Source organism: Rhincodon typus, chromosome 9 (assembly GCF_021869965.1).
Source record: "Rhincodon typus isolate 14 chromosome 9, sRhiTyp1.1, whole genome shotgun sequence".
Lineage (NCBI taxonomy): Eukaryota > Metazoa > Chordata > Chondrichthyes > Orectolobiformes > Rhincodontidae > Rhincodon > Rhincodon typus.
The window spans coordinates 90,696,539-90,713,914 of record NC_063340.1 but is presented as its reverse complement, the minus strand read 5'-3'; the positions used below and the strand labels follow the sequence as shown (position 1 = coordinate 90,713,914).

At 46.3% G+C, this 17,376-nt stretch overlaps 1 protein-coding gene across 3 annotated transcripts; it reads left to right on the top strand.

The window, feature by feature from the left end:
- Positions 1 to 3,420: 3,420 nt before the first annotated feature.
- Positions 3,421 to 15,913, top strand: LOC109923484 (membrane progestin receptor beta-like). Of its 3 annotated transcripts, none has more exons than XM_020523515.2 (2): positions 3,421 to 3,509; positions 12,340 to 15,913. In XM_020523515.2, the coding sequence occupies exon 2, from the start codon at positions 12,349 to 12,351 to the stop codon at positions 13,432 to 13,434; it is 1,086 nt and encodes a 361-aa protein (XP_020379104.1). In that variant the 5' UTR covers positions 3,421 to 3,509; positions 12,340 to 12,348; the 3' UTR covers positions 13,435 to 15,913. The 3 variants fall into 3 exon arrangements, with proteins under 3 accessions (XP_020379104.1, XP_048456807.1, XP_048456806.1); XM_048600850.1 differs by lacking the exon at positions 3,421 to 3,509 and adding an exon at positions 3,558 to 3,760; XM_048600849.1 differs by lacking the exon at positions 3,421 to 3,509 and adding an exon at positions 9,647 to 9,692.
- Positions 15,914 to 17,376: the final 1,463 nt, after the last annotated feature.

The following is a 17,376-nucleotide window of genomic DNA, read 5'->3' as shown; positions in this document are numbered from 1 at the left end:
GCAGTTCCTACTATCTCTGTGTTTAATTATTCTGTGTTTGTGTGAAGCTAATAACTAAAGACCACATGATTGTAAACTGTTTTCAGTCAGTTTTGTTTTGCAGGAGGTACCAGTTGAGGTTCCCTTGTGATGTCGAGCAGCCTCTGTGAGGTCGGGCAGTGGAAATGTGCTATTTTACAGCTTTCATCAGCTGCCTCTGTGTTTCCCCCTGATACCCTGGTTATCAATGTACATCACTCTGCCTTCTCCTGGAACCTGCAGTCGGGTCCCACGTGGATCAAGCCTTGGTTTCTCTAACGTTCGCTGAGAGCCCACCGTGTCGGGCAAGTGAATTTTCACCTCTCTGCGCTCAGTGCTGCCAACTCCAGAAAGGGTTTGGCCAAGGGACAGCTTCTGCAGTGGCCTAGGGATTTTAGACAAGAACAACCTGTGTTTTTTAATTGTGTAGGAACATTCCAATCAGACTGTGCCTGTCAGAAGTTGTATATGAGGGAGCACTAACAAACTAATTAATGTGTGTTAGAATGGTTTACAATGTGTACTGAACATCTACTTGAATTCGTGTGTGTGTGTGTGTGTGTGTGTGTGTGTGTGAGAGAGAGAGAATGTGTGAGAGTGTGTGTGTGTGTGTGTGTTTGTGTGTGTGCACAAGGGGGACTGAGTCTATGTGCATGCGTGTGTGTTTGTGTGAGAGGGGTGAGTGTGTGTGTGTGTGTCTGTCAGTCTGTGTGTATGTGAGAGTGTGTGAGTGTGTGTGAGAGTGTGTGAGGGTGTGAGAGAGAGAGTATTTGTGTGGTGAGCATGCGTGTGTGTGTATGTGTGTGTATATGTGTGCGAGACAGAAAGAGTGTGTGTATATGTGTGTGTGTGTGTGTGTGTGTGCGTATGACTGTGTGTGTGTGTGTGTGTGTGTGTGTGTGTGTGTGTGTGTGTGTGTTTGTGAGAGAGAGAGAGAGAGAGTGTGTGTGTCCAGTAGCGTGGGGAGTTTTGGGCAAACATTTGAAAATTTTCAGACTGAGATCAAAAGTCTATATTTGGGTAAGTGGGTCAAGTGTAAGTGGATCATGGGGTAAGTGGATCAGGCAAGTTCACATCTGCCATAGTGGCTTTCAAATCCATTAGCCTGGGATCCTGGATTTCTGGTGCAATGACCACCATACCCCAGCCTCTCTGAAACGTGGAGAGATGTCTTCACCCAGAGACTGGTGAGCTCACTGCCACTGAAAGGGAATAGTTTCTAAAAGGATTTAGATATAGCATTTGGGGCTATAGGGGACAAAAGCTATGGGGGAAGTGTAGGAACAGGCCATTGAGTTGGATGATCAGCCATGATCATAATGAATGGCCTACTCCTGCTCCTATTTTCAATGTTTCCCCTTCATTCACAATGTGCTGCTGGAGGTGGAATTCTGTCCAGCTAGGGACAATGGAATTGAACGCTAGTTTGATTTAGTTAGTTTGAAGAAGGGGGCCATGATGAAGGTTTGAGCAGATAAGGTTCTGCTCCACCAGCTTACTTCACTGGAGCAGGATTGTAGACCAAAAACAGAGACAGCTGAGGAGGGGTTCAGGACAGAATCTGAAAGAGAAGCCACAGCAAGTGGGTCATGGGTGGGAGGGGTTCAGTCTGTGTTTGGTCTCTCTGGTGTAGAGGAGGACACATTATGAGCAAGTACAGTCAGTCAGACTGAGAGTAATGCAAGTAAACTGCTGCCTCAGCTGGAAGGTGCGTACAGGGACATGGTCAGTGGAGGAGAGGAGGAACTAGAGGTCAAAGCCTAGGTTTGACATCTTACCTGGAGAGGCAATGTAGGGTGGGGTGTGGACCTGGGTGTTGCAGAGGTCCCTGGGGAATGCTGACGTGGTGGGTGGGGGTCAGGAGATGTGCATTTGGTGGGACAGGCTCCTGGGGGTGGGTGGGGTGGAGAGGTTGGGTGAGTTGGAAGGCGAGCAGCTGGTGAACTCGCCCATCATGGTCCTGGGCAAATGGAATGGACAACATTGGGGGAAATACTTAGTTGAGGTCCTGTCCCCAGCTTTGATGGACTGCATGGCTTCCCTCTCCATTCAGTACTCTTTATGTGCAGGGTCTAATGACGATTGTAGTTATTGACCAAACACAGTGTTCAATCTCCATCAATAAACCTGGCTTACCCCCAGGCTGGGAGGACATTGACTTGATTTGATTTATTATGCCTAAGTATAGTGAAAAGTTTTGTTTTGTGTGCAATATGGGTAGATCATAGCATGCAAAGATCACAGGGCGATTGAACAGAGCGAGGAATACAAGGCGACTGCTGCAAAGGAGGCACCCAAAAAGCAGGATCAACATTAGATTTGAAATTAGAGACGTCCATTCAGAAGCCTGATAACAGCGGGGAAGAAGCTGCTCTTCAATCCCGTTAGTACGCGTGTTTAAGCTTTTGTATTTTCCTGCCCGATGGAAGAGGTTGGAAGAGACTATAACCGGGGTGGAAGGGGTCTTTGATGTTGGCTGCCTTTCCGAGGAAGTGAGAAGTGTAGATGAAAGGCAGTGGATGAAAGATTAGCTTGTGTGATGGACTGGGCTGTGTTCACAACTCTCTGTAGTTTCTTACACTCCTGGGCAGTGAAATTGCCCTACCAAGCTGTGATACATAGCCCCAAGTAGCTTGTTCCTCAGCATGGCACACTTGACATCTCCGAAGTTACTCAGAGCTTGTCCCAAAACATTGTTTTCAGAAAGTAAATGCCTAATTTGTACTGGAATAGACCAGCGCTGACCGCTCTAACTGCATCCCCACTGTGAACCTGTTCCATGAATTAGCCAGTGGCTCTCTGGATTATTTTCAATGTCCCTGTCCCACTCGCTCTCCTGTTCCAATTCCTGAGAATGTGCCGCAGTTCTCAGTCCCAGGCACAGTCTGGGTGGCCCTCAGTGAGGAAGGTCAGACTGTAGCAGCACAGCTTGTGATAACTTTGACTGGTTCACTCTGTCAGACAAGTAGCTGTGTTTCAGAAACAACAAAAAGAACAGGACAATTTTGTTCTGGAGGAGGGTCACCGATTCAAAACATTAACTCTGCTTTTCTCTCACCACAATTTCTCCGGCAATTTCTGCTGTTGCTTCTGATTTCCAGCGTCTGCAGTTCTGTGGGTTTGTTTTTGTCAGCTGTATTTCAGCCTGGGTGGACAGCTAGCAGAGAGTGGGGAAAAGAGAGAAGAGAGTGAAAGAGGATACAAACAATAGGCTCTTTGCTTTCAGATGATCTGGGAGTGGGCAGAGGGATGGGGAGGGGTTAGTAACGGTGAATGGGAAGTGGCCTGAGTTGACACAAAGACATTCAGTGTGTTGTCACTGGGGTTGACTGAGGCTGGGCTATAATCTGCGCAATCGCAGTGCAGTCAGCAGGGCAGTGATTACACAGTACAGCACTCTAGGGATATCATCACTTCATCGCCAGCGTGGAAACCCCTTTCCTCCAGAGAATGCCTGCTTCACAGAAATCCGCCTGCTCTCCGGCAGTTTGGTATTACATTTCACAATCTCTCCTCCTGACTGAGCCATTTGGAATTGACCCGTTTCCTGACTGCTTTCTGTTCTGATCACTTCTTGCCTGCAGAGGGGTTGGGATTCTTATTCAAAACCTCTTTTGCTGTTTGTTTATGTTTTCATCCTTGGAAGGACAGCTTTTTAATTCACAGGGATTCCTGTTTCTCCTTGAGAGACACTTGGATTGAAGAACCAGGGGGATGTAGACAGAGCAGGAGACTGCAGCCTGTAAGTGACAGGGTCAGTAACACTGGGAGGAGGGGGGAGAGTCTGTCTCAATCTGCCTGTGTCAGTGTGACAGGGTCTGTCTGTGTCTGTGACGCAGGGTCTGTCTGTGTCTGTGTGACAGAGTCTGTCTAGGTCAGTGTTACAGGATCTGTCTGGATCTGTGTGATGGTCTGTCTTTGTCAGTGTGACAGGGTCTGTCTGTGGCTGTGGGACAGTGTCTCTCTGTGTCTGTGGTGCAGGGTCTATCTGTGTCAGTATGACAGAGTCTGTCTAGGTCACTGTTACAGGGTCTGTCTGGATCTGTGTTATGATCTGCCTGTGTCTGTAAGACAGGGTCTGTCTGGGTCAGTGTTACAGGGTCTGCCTGTGGAACAGTGTCTGTCTGTGTCAGAGTGACAGGGTCTGTCTGGGTCTATGACACAGGGTTTGTCTATGTCTCTGAGACAGGGTCTGTCTGGGTCAGTGTGACAGGGTCTGTCTCTGAGGCAGGGTCTGTCTGGGTCAGTGTGACAGGGTCTGTCTCTGAGGCAGGGTCTGTCTATATCTCTGAGACAGGGCCTCTCTGGGTCAATGTGACAAGGTTTGTCTCTGTCAGTGTGACAGGATCTGCCTGGGTCAGTGTGACAGAGTCTGCCTGTGGGGCAGGGTTTGCCTGGGTCAGTGTGACAGTGTCTGCCTGTGGGGCAGGGTCTGTCTGTGGGTCAGGGTCTGAAGTGGAAGTGGTCCAGGATTGAGACAGGCTGCAGTGACTGTATCCCAAGCAGCTTCTTATCGAGATGAAAGTCAGGAATCTTTTTGCTTGCTTTTTCCAAATGTTGCTCAATGCTTGGTTTGTCATGGGTGGGGTCTGTTGCTATTTTCATAACTGAGCCTGTTTAATTATCACAAAGTGAACATTTTCTCTTTGCTGTGCTGTGCCAAGCTTCCAGAGTTTGGGACAGAAGGAGAGAATGTGAGATTCCAATTCTGTCCCTGAGAATGTGGGCCCACAATGTTCAATCCAAAGTCATTTCAACAAATTGACATTCTGTGCAATCATCAGTAAACTTTAACACCAAAGGCTTCGTACAGCTCTGCTTCAGAAAACTGCTACAGTCATCCCATTCCACTCCACTGGAGTTACTCCAGGAGCTAATATTTCCAATCCAATCCACTGCAGTTATTCTGGAATCTGGTGTTCCTAATTTCAATCCACTGGATTTACTCTGGGATTTGGTGTTCACAATTCCAGAGTAATAGAGTCATAGAGTCATACAGCACGGAAACAGACCCTTTGGTCCAACCAGTCCATGTGAACATTACCCCAAACTAAACTAGTCCCTCCTGCCTGCTCCTGGCCCATATCCCTCCAAACCTTTCTTATTTATATATCCGTCCAAATGTCTTTTAAACGTTGTAATTTTACCCACATCCACCACTTCCTCAGGAAGTTCATTCCACATGCGAAACACCCTCTGTGTAAAACAATTTGCCTCTTATGTCTTTTTTAAATCTCTCTCCTCTCACCTTAAAAATGTGCCCCCTAGTCTTGAAACTTTCAATCTTAGGGAAAAGAGAACCACCATTAACTCTATCTATATCTCTCATTATTTTATAAACTTCTATCAGGTCACCCTACGCACCAAAGAAAAAAGTCCCAGCCTATCCAGCCTTTCTTTATAACTCAAACCTTCCATATCCAAAAACATCCGGGTAAATCTTTTCTGAACCCTCTACAGCTTGATAATATCCTTCCTATGACTGGGCAACCAGAACAGGACCCAGTATTCCAGAAGATGCCTCACCAATGTCCTATACAACCTCAACATAACGTCCCAACTCCAATGCTTAAAGGACTGAGCAATGAAGACAAGCGTGCCAAACGCCTTTTTAACCAGTTTGTCTATATGTGACACAAACTTTAAAGAATTATGTACCTGCACCTCTAGGTCCCTTTGTTCCACAACACAGATCCAAGGCCCTACCATTAATTGTATAAGCCCTACCCCTGTTTGTTGTAACAAAATGCAATACTTCACATTTATCCAGATTAAACTCCATCTGCCATTTTTCAGGCCATTGTCCCATTTGATCAAGATTCCACTGTAATCTTAGAAAACCTTCTTCATTGTCTACAATGTCACCAATTTTGGTGTCATCCACAAACTTACTGAACAAGCCTTCTATATTCTCATCCAAATCATTTATATCAATGACAAACAAAATAGGACCCTGAACCAGTCCTTGTGGAACATCACTGGTCACAGTCCTCCAGTCTGAAAAGCAATTCTCCACCATCACTCTCTGTCTCTTGCTGTTAAGCCAATTATATATCCAATTGGCAAGCTCACCCCGAATTCCATGCGATGTAATTTTACTAATTAGTCTACCATGCAGAATCTTGTCAAAGGTTTTACTCAACCACTGAAGTTACTCTGGAAGGGGAGGACCCCTTTGAAATATCTGGGAATTACTCCACTGACTGTATGAGGGAGGGAAGTAGTGATAAGGAATGCAGGTGAGATGTGTAAAGAGGAATCAGTAGATGTTTGAATTTCCAAAAGTCATTCCAGAAGGAGCCACCTAAAGGGTTACTGCACTGGATAAGGGCTCCTGATATTGGGGAGGTCTGGGAATGGAATGGGGAGAAGGAGAGTCCTTCATGATAACCTCAGCCAGTGAGGGAGTTGAACACATGTTGTTGGTGTCATTCTGCACTGCAACCCACTCATCCAGCCAACATAGGTAATTGACTCCTTTACTATGACAGCTGTGAGGAAGGATTGGCTAATGTCCAAGAAGTAGAGAGTGGGGCCAAGTTGGTCAGTTTCAAGCTTGTAAAGAGTGGAGAACCCCCTATGGGTAACAGTACTGGGGATTCCATCCAACAAGGGTAGGGCTTTTATGATTAATGGTAGGGCCTTGGGTAGTGTTGAAGTACAGAAGGACCTAAGGGTTCAGGTACATAATTCTTTGAGGTTTGCATCACATATAGACAGGATAGCGAAGAAGGCGTTAGGTATGCTTCCCTTTATTCTTCAGTGCATTGAGTATCAGAGTTGAGATGTCATGTTGATGTTGTACAGGACATTGGTGACGTCTCTTTTGAAATATTATGTGCAGTTACAGTCGCCCAGTTCTGGAAAGGATATTATCAAGCTGGAGAGGGTGTTAAAGAGATTTACCAGGATGTTGCAAGGTATGGAAGGTTTGAGTTATAAAGAAAGGCTGGATAGGCTGGGACATTATTCACTGGAGCATAGGAGGTTGAGAGGGGAAATTACAGAATTTAATAAAATAATGACGAGTATAGATAAAGTTAATGGTAGTTGTCTTTTCCCTAGGATGAGGGATTTCAAGACTAGGGGGCACATTTTTAAAGTGAGAGGAGAGAGATTTAAAAAAGACTTGAGGGGCAGGTTCACATGTGGAATGAACTTCATGAAGAAGTGGTGGACATGGGCACAATGACAACATTTAAAAGACATTTAGATAAGAACATAAATAGGAAAGGTTTGGAGAGATAAGGGCCAGAAGAGGGCAGGAGGGACTGGTTTAGTTTGGGATTATGTTCAGCACGGGCTGGTTGGACCAAAGGGTCTGTTTCCATGCTGTATGACTGTATGACTCAACGATGGGGCTCCAGGTATTGTAGCTGATGATACAAGAACGGGGTTGTAAAGTAAGGTGTGAGGAGGACTCAAAGAGGCAAATTTGACACCATAAGCCCACAAAATAAAGGAGCAGAATTAGGTGATTCGCCCTATCGAGTCTGCTCTGCCATTCGATCATGGCTGATATGTTTCTCTGCTCCATTCTCCTGCTTTCTCCCCGGAATCCTTGATCCCCTTACTAATCAAGAACCTCTGTTTTAAATACACTCAATGACTTGTCCTCCACAGCCTTCTGCAGCAAGGAGTTCTAAGGAGTCAACACTCCCTGGCCGAAGAAATTCTTCCTCATCTCAGTTCCAAAGGGTCATTCCCTCACTCTGAGGCTGTGCCTTCGAGTACGAGTCTCTCCTAAAAGCAGAAACATCTTCTCCACGTCCACTGCATCCAGGCCTCTTAGAATTTTGTAAGTTTCAATCAGATCCCTCCTCATCCATCTAAACTCCATCGAGAATGGGCCCAGAGTCATCAACCACTCCTCATATGACATTCCCTTCATCCCCCGTATCATTCTCATAAACCTCTTCTGGATTGGCTCCAAGGCCAGCACATCCTTCCTTAGGTATGGGACCCAAAACTGCTCACAATATTCCAAATGCAGTCTGACCAGAGCCTTATATAGCCTCAGCAGTACATCCCTGCTCTTGCATTCTAGTCCTCTTGAAATGAACGTTAAAATTGCATTTACCTTCCTAACTACCAACTGAACTTTATGTTAACGTTAACAGAATCCTAAACAATGACTCTGAAATGCTTTAATAAAAACCGAAAGGACTGCAGTTGCTGCAAATTAGGAACCAAAACAGAAGTTGCTGGTAAAGCTCAGTAGGTCTGGCAGCATCTGTGAAGAAAGAAAATCAGGGTTAATGTTTCGGGTCCAGTGACCCTTCCTCAGAACTGATAGTAGCTAGGAAAATGTCTGTATATGTGCAGAAGATAGGGTGGGGGGGAAGGGATAAGAAGTAAACGATAGCTGGGGATAGAACCCAAAGAGAGAGAAGAGCAGTTGGTGTTTCAACAAGGCCTGGTGTGTGGGTGAGGTGGCTAGGACGTGGGAGAGTTCAGGCCCTAAAATTATTAAACTTGATATTGAGTCTGGAGGGCTACAGGATCACCAAACGGAAAATGATGTGCTGTTTTTCCAGCTTGTGCTGAACTTTGCTGGTACACTGCAGCAAGCCTGAGACAGAGGTATCGGCCAAGGAACAGGGTGGTGCGTTAAAGTGGCAGGCAACTGGAAGCTGAGGGTTTTTTCTGCAGGCAGAATGTGGATGTTCTGTGAAGCTGTCACCCAGTCTATGCTTTGTTTCCCCAATGTAGAGGAGACCACATTGTGAGCAGTGAATGCAGTAGGCTAGATTCTGGGAAGTGCAGTTGAAGTGCTGCTTCACCTGGAAGGTATGTTTGGGCCTTTTGATACTGAGGAGGGAGGAGGTAAATGGGCAGGTGTTGCACCTTCACTGGTTGCAGGGGAAGGTGCCATGGGGCTGTGGGTGTGTTGGGAGTGAAGGAAGAGTGAACCAGGGTGTCCCAAAGGGAATGGTGCCTGCGGAAGGTGGACAAGGAAGGGGAGGGGAATATGCGTCCAGTGGTGGCATCTCGCTGGAGGTGGTGGAAATGGTGTCCGATGATCTGCTGGATGTGAATTCTAGTGGGATGGTTGGTAAGGACAAGGGGAATCCTATCACTTTTATGGGAGGGAAGAGAAGGGATAAGGGTGGAAGTGCGGGAGATGGGTTGGACCAGGTTGAGGGCCCTGTCGACAATGATGCTTTTCCGTAACCCATCTCCTGCACTTCCGCCCTCACCCCAGGAGACAAGCTGCTGAGGTGTCAGACGCTGACGGGTACATGTCTTATGAAGGTGCTTCCTAGTCCTGGGTTATGTACATAACTCCAAACCTCTGGCTCACCTGAGACTACACCTCCAGATGGCCGCACACACCTTCAGATCTTAGGATTAAGCAAAATTAAGCAAGTGTAGACCATTCAGCCCATTGATCATGCTTCACCATTCAAAATGATTGTGACTGAATTTCACTTTCTGTCTGCCCTCTTTTCCCTCAACTTGTTCAAAAATCTCTTGACATCATCTTTGAATGTACAGTATTCAGTGATCCTGCCTCCACCACTCTCTGGGAACGGAATTCCACTGATTAATGACTCTCTGAGAGAAGAGACTCCTCCTTATCTCCATCCCGTTATTTTTAAACAGTGTCCCCTGGTTCTAGATTATCCCCGATGTGGGGAAACATCCTCCCAGCAAAAACAATGACCTCACAGGTAAACTGTAATTCTATTAGTTGGTAACAGCTACCAATTTGGCAATATATTACAGGTTACTTTCAGATTGAAGGAAGTAGTGTGGAATAATTAGACAAATACAAAATTTTTAAACCTCAAATTAAGAACTAAGTAATTAAAGTTGACATGCCGGGCCAGCTGATGTGTTGTAACTGCATGATTGGGGACCAGGCAGACTGCACTGTGGTTCATAGTGACTACATCTGTAGCAGGGACAACAAGGTGCAGAGCTGGATGAACACAGCAGGCTAAGCAGCATCATAGGAGCAGGAAGGCTGACGTTTCGGGCCTAGACCCTTCATCAGAAAATTTTTCTGCTTGGCCTGCTGTGTTCATCCAGCTCTGCACCTTGTTGTCTCGGATTCTCCACCATCTGCAGTTCCTACTACATCTGTAGCAGGTGTTGGTTGCTTGAGGAACTCCGACTCAGAGTGGATGAGTTGGACTCTGACTTTCAAATACTGTGACACATTAGGGATGGGGAGAGTTACCTGGATGCTGTGTTTTAGGAGGCAGTCAAACACCTTAGCTAGATTAACTACCTTAAATTTGATCAGAGGTCAGAGACAGGAGGGTGTGTCTACCAGAAAGGCTGATTGAGGCAGTGCTGAAGGTGCCTCAGACCTTGAACTTGTCTAACAGGTTTGAGATGCTTGTGTGACTGAGAGCTGGGACTGCAGGGAGGATGAGCAAACTGACCATAGCACCATGATACAGAGAGGAATTCAAGGCGGGGGGAGAATAGTGAAACATAGTTGTAATCGGGGATAGTATAGTCAGGGGAATAGACACCATTCTCTGCAGCCAGGATCGAGAGTCCCAAACGCTTTGTTCCCTGCCTGGTGTCCAGGTTCAGGATATCTCATCTGGGCTGCAGAGGAATGCGTATTGTTTCAACTACTGAAGATTGAGCAGCGATCCCATTAAGGTGTTTTAAGTAAAAACTGAAATTGTTGGAGAAACTCAAGGGGCCCTCTTGTGGCATAATGGTTGTGTCCTTACCCCTGGACCAGGAGGCCCCAGTTCAATTCCCACCTACTCCAGAGGTGTGTAATAACATCTTTGAACAGGTTGATTGGGGAAAAAATAATTTGGAGAAACTCAGCAGGTCTGGCAATATCTGTGGACAGAGAGAAACAGAGCTAATGGAAGAGTTAGCTGATAATCAGCCAAGAGAGGGAGAGAGATAACTGCTCACTGGGGTGTTAACAAAAAGTGCAACAGGTTGAAACTGGGTTGTGTATGCTGGGAGTAACCCATACAGCACAGGGTCTCAGGGTGTGGGAGAAGGATAACAAACATAGAGGGCAGAGTTCACACTCTGAAATTTTTCAACTCAATGTTAAGACCTGAAAGTTATTAGGTGTAATTTTCCTACACTTCGCTCAATCTAGTCTACTGTATTCACTGCTCACTATGTTTTCTCCTCTTCACGGGGGAGACAAAACACACACTGGGCGACTGCTTTGCAGAATACCTACAAAAATGACCCTGAGCTTTCAGTTGCCTGCCACACGTCACTGTGTTCCTACACCAACATTTCTGTCTCAGGCTTGCTAAAGTGCTGCAGCGAGGCTCAGTGTAAGCTGAAAGAGCAACACCTCACTCTCCACCTGAGTGTTTTGCAGCCTTCAAGTCTCAACATTGAGTTGAACAATTTCAGAGCATGAACTCCCTCCTCTATATTCTTTACCCTCCTCCCACACCAAAGGTCCACTCCTGTATGGACAGTCAATCCAGTTTCAACTATTTACACTTCTCATTAGCACCCCAACTTTAGCTCTCTTCCTCAGCTTATCATTAGTAATCTCTTTGTCTGCCTCATCCTTTTGTTTCAGTGTCTTTCCAGCCACTGTCTCCATGACATCTATTCACTTTCCCCCACCAACTCCATCACCAGCAGAAATATTACCCTTCTCCAGCAGCTTCCCGTTCTGAAGAGGGGTCGCTGGACTCAAAATGTTAACTCTGTTTCTTTTTTCCACAGATGCTGCCAGACCTACTGAGTTTCTCCAACAATTTCTGTTTCTGTTTCAGATTTCCAGCATCCACAGCTCTTTGTTTTTATATTAAGATGTTTTAAATAATCAGGATAGACAGATGATTTCCTTGGTTTGGGTAGTCCAAAACCAAGAGGTATATTGGATAGAAATTCATCTCACACAGAATGGAGTGGAAATCTGGAATTTTCTCCTCTACAGGGCTGGTGATATGGCCCCCATAATGTGTTTAAGACCGGGGTAGGTTCTTATTATTAAGGCACACAGAGCAATGGCAGGACAGTGATGTTGAGATCCAGGCTCTCATTGGTGGAACAAGCTGTGGGAATGAGTGGCCTTTACTTGATACTATTGGCACAGTGGCACAAAATGGCTTTTGTCAAGGGAATGAGTTTGGTATTCCCGAATGAATGGAAGAAGATGTAGGATCTGGCAGGAAAGTGGGATTGACATCGACATTTCTGGTTAAATAGTCAGGACAGGCACTATAAAGGTGGGCCCAAACGGTCATGAATTCAGTGAATCTTTGTGGATCAGCTTGGGGGACCTAGGGGAGGGCAGGTGGAGGTCATTGAGGTGGGTCAGGTCATGTGAAACCGCTTTGTTTCTTTCTCTGTCTCTTTCAGGTGGTCCAAATGGTTTGTGAAATGAAACTGAAGAACTCCCTTGGTGGCCATGTGGTTGGTGGTATCCTAGAGAGACTGAGTGCCATCACCATCAACCCCCAGCATATTCTGGAGGAGATTCTACCAAGGGTCCCCAGCACTGTGACTGACAATGATGTGCCCATGCTCTTCCGGGAGCCCTACATCCATAGTGGTTATCGGCAGGTGAAGCAGGAATGGAAATACTACCTTCTCAGCCTCTTCCAGCAACACAACGAGGCCGTCAACGTCTGGACACACCTGCTGGCTGCTCTGGTGCTTCTGGTCCGTTTCCGAGCATTCCTGGAGACGACCTCTCCATTCCCCACTGTCTACAGCCTCCCACTTTGCTTCTTTGTGGCTGCCTGTGTAACCTACCTGTCGTGCAGTGTGCTAGCCCATCTCTTCCAATCCAAGTCGGAGCTGGCCCATTACTCTTTCTACTTCCTGGACTATGTGGGTGTGGGTGCTTACCAATATGGCAGTGCCCTGGCACATTACTATTACTGCATGGAGCCTGAGTGGCACCAGGTGATTCGCCCCTTCTTCTTGCCCATTGCTGCCATTCTGGGCTGGCTCTCCTGTTTGGGCTGTTGTTTCTCCAAAGTCCACTTCCAGCGGCCTTACCCCATCACCCGGAAGGTGTGCCAGGTGGTGCCCGCCTTTCTGGCCTACGTCCTGGACATCAGCCCCATTGTCCACCGGATTGCCACCTGCTGGGCCCAGGGTTGCACTGACCATGCTGTCTGGTACCACACCTGGCAGATTGTTCTGTTTGTCATCGCTTCCGGCTTCTTCTCTTACCCGATGCCAGAGAAGTATTTCCCGGGAAAGTTCGACATTGTGGGGCACGGCCACCAGGTCTTCCATGTCTTCCTGTCTCTCTGCACATTAGCTCAACTAGAAGCTGTGCTGATGGACTACAGCAATCGGCGTGAGATGTTCTCCACCTGGGGGGATGAGCACATGGTCTACATCTCGTGCATAAACTTCATCGTGCTGATTGTCTGCAGTGGTGGTTCAGCGATCTACCTGAGGAGGATAGTCAAAGACAAGCTGCACAAGAAAGGAGACTGAGGGATGCGATATAGGCCCCTATCTTCTCTCCTGGGTTTCCTGGAGATTCTGTCTGTACTCCAAAAAGAAGCTCATGATTTTGTTTTGAATATAAGCAGATGTCAAGGCCCAAGGCCAACCCCTGGGTCTTGTTTGCATTCATTTGTTGGTAGAGTCTTGTCCGGGAGGGAACTGCTGTCCTTATGAATGAGGGGATACGTGTCTCTGTGTGGGGTGTGTGGGGTGAGGGGTGATGTCTGTCTAACTTGCAGGAGTGAGGGTCTCCTGTCTCATGCTGAAGGGCTACAAGAGGCCGGTGATGTTGCTGCTGTCGAAGCAGTTGGTGGTCTCTCGGTTTGTTCAGCATCAGATGCCCCATACCTGGGAAAAGCTCCTGTGCATTAACTGAACACCACAACTGGATTGAGCGGGCACTGGGAAAGACTGGCAGCAAGTGGGCACAACAGCAAAGCTAGAATTGAACAGGGCGACTCTCACCCAGACATAGGAATAGAAAGTTCAGATATCCGAAAGGATGTGAATAACTAACTTTAAATATAACCCATGCTGTCTCTGTCCTGGGAGTGTTTGATGGGGAAAGTGTACAGTGTGCTTTACTCTTTACCTAATCCTGTGCTCTGTGCTTGAGTGTTTGATTGAAGTGCAGTGAGAGCTTTACTCTCAGTCTAGTCCCATGCTGTCCGTGTCCTCGCAGAATCTGATGCGGACAATGTAGAGAGAGCTTTACTTTATATCTAAACCTTGTGCTGTCCACGGATTGGGAGTGTTTGATGGGGGGACAGTGAGGAGGGAACTTTAGTCTCAATCTAACCACGTGCTGTCCTTGTCCTCGGAGTGTCTGGTGGGGATAGTGTAGAGGTAGCTTTACTCTGTATCTAAATCCTGTGTTGTCCCTGCACTGGGAGTGTTTGATGGGGACTGTGCAGACGAAGCTTTGCTTTCAGTTTAAAATAGGAAACTTTACCTTGTTTCTAACCCAAGCTGTGCTTGTTCTGGGAGCATTTGATGTGGACAGTGAAAAGGGAGCTTTACTCTGTATCAAACACCTTGCTGTCCCTGTTCTGGGAGTGTTTTGGGGGACAGTGTATGGTTGCTTTGGTCTGTATCTAACTTCGTATTGTCCCTGTCCTGGGAGTGTTTGATGGAGACAGGGTCATGGAAGATTTCCTTTCAGTTCAAAAGAGCAGAGGGAAAATCACTCTAACCCTGTTCTGACCCTGTCCTGGGAGGGCTGCTTGGTTGAAATCTGAATTGACGCGTTATAAGAATTGTATGACTGTCTGTATATTTCTGTGTATAAATTTAAAACTACTCATTAAGTGAAATGAATAGCAGGGGACATGAATGTCAGAGTCCCTATTTCTCCTTTTAAGTCTTAAGTATATCTTTAGTAAGTCTTTAATTTATAATCAGAGACTGTATTAACTACACCAGTTAGTGCAGGTATATATTGGAATGTTGAACCAGCACAAGAAGGGAAAGTTCGTGGAGCATGTTACACTGTTGAATGGAATGTGATCCTGAAATCATTTCCATTTAGTGCTGCTGCACTTGCTGAGTTTCATTGGAGTGATTTCTCATCAGTGGTGATGAGAGGTATGGTGCTTCACTGAGTGCTGACAGAATCTATAATGAAGCCTGGGAGTTATGAAGAGCTGACCAGGCTAGAATAGATCACAGAATGGGTTAAATTTGGTGATTGGTGCCCGTTATTTTTGAAAAGCAGGCAGTGTTTGTTCAGAGATAGTTGGAACTGCAGATGCTGGAGAATCCGAGACAACAAAGTGCAGAGCTGGATGAACACAGCAGGCCAAGCAGCTCTGAATAGCTCATCCTGACCTTCCACTGGATTACACCAGTCCATTACTGTAACTGCATCAGGAAACTGGAGGCACCTTGAGAGTATTCAACAAATGTTTGTACCAGTTTTCCCCATTTCCCTGAGGTCTCCTGCTGATCTCTCAGTCGAGTGACTGGAGAATAGCTGTGTAATTCGACAATGAATTTGGCTTTATGCCGCAGTTACACAGTCAGGATCCAGAACCAGAAACCCAACAGCAACCAAACAAGGTGTGTCCAGATACAGTCAGGCATAGGTGAGATCAGAAGGAAGCTTAGAATAACATTATACAATTATTTTAGGAAAAACCCAGGGAATTAGCCCATAGACTGCCAGGTTTTTGAATTAACATTACAGATTGTAATCACAGGTGTGATCCAGACATTTGGACTATTAGACAGCGTCCCTTTGTCCATCAGCATCATCGCAATTGTCCCTGAGCAATTAGTCAATTATTCTTTAATTCATGCATCCCTAGGCACCACATAAATGAATAGCATTGAAGGCACTGTACAAATTAATATTGTTGCACCTGCTGCAAATAGCATGGGTAAGTGGGAGGATTGGGGGTGCTGGAGCCAGTGATAGGGTGAGAGTGTAGATGGTGTATAGTAGAGTCAGTGATGAGGGGAGAGCATACACACGATTCTGGGAGGGGGTAAGTGGGGAGAGGGTATAGAGTCAGTGATAGGGGAGAGTAGCCTGGGCTGTGGAAGGGGGTTAAATGGGTGGGTAGGGTCTGTGATGGGGGCGACAGTGTGGACTGGGCTGTGGGAGAGGATTTACTAGATGTCACTATGTTGAAAAAAAACTCAATGCAGCATTCATTAAAGTTTCACATGAGTGATTAGCATGTAAATTTAAAGCACATGTGATTGGGGTACTGTACTGAGGACTGGAGGAAAGACATGGAAGAAAGTATGAATAAATAGGTCTATTTCTGAGTGGCAGGTAGTGACTAGTGGGGTGTGGTAAGGATCATTTCTATTCACACTGTAGATGATTTAGATGAGGAAACTAGATGACTCAAAGCTGGGCGGGAGGGTGAGATGTGAGGAGGATGCAGAGGTGTTGCAGTGTTACTCAGACAGGCTGGGTGAGTGGGCAAATGCATAAAGTGGTAAATGCATAAAGTGGTAAACGCATGGCTCAAAGGATTCATATGGGAGAAATGGGATTGAATTCATGGGACATTGGCACAAGTACTGGGGAAGGGGAGGAGCTCTTCTCATGGAGCAGGATCCACCTGAATCATGCTGGGACCAGAGTCCTCAGAAGTTCATGGTACAATAGGGCGGAGTTAGCATGGCTTTGTCAAGGGGAGGTCATGCCTGACAAATCTGTTCAAATGCTTTGGGGAGGTAATTAGCAAGTTAGACAGAGGAGAGCCAGTAGACATGATCTATTTTGACGAGGTGCCACTCAAGAAGCTGCTAAATAAGACAAGAGCCCATAGTGTTAGGAGCAAAATACTGACCTGGATAGAAGATTACAGGCAGAATGCAGAAAGTGGGGATTGAGGGATCTTTCTCAGGATGGCAGCCGGTGATGAGTGGAGTTCCACATAGGTCAGTGTTGGGGCCATTACTATTCACATTATACATTAACGATCTGGACAAAGGAACTGAGGGCATTGTTACAAAATTTGCAGATGACACAAAGATAGGTGGGGGGACAAGTAGGCTTGAGGAAATGGAGAGGCTAAAGAAGCACTTGGACAGACTAGAAGAGTGGGCAAAGAAGTGGCAGACAGAATTCAATATGGGAAGGTGTGAGGTAGGAAAAATAGGGGCACAGACTGTTTTCTAAATGGACAAAGGTTTTGGAAATCTGAAGCACAGAGGAATTTTGGAGACCTAGTTCAATATTCTCTTAAGGTTAACATTCAGGTTCAGTTAGCAGGAAGACAAATGCAATGTGAACATCTGTTTCAAGAGGACTGGAATACAAGAACAGAAATGTATTGCTGAAGCTGAGGCTCTGGTCACACTGCATTTGGAATATTGTGAGCAGTTTTGGGTCTGTATCTAAGGAAGGATGTGTTGGCCTTGGAAGGGGTCCAGACAAGGTTTAGAAGAATGATCCTGAGAATGAAATGCTTG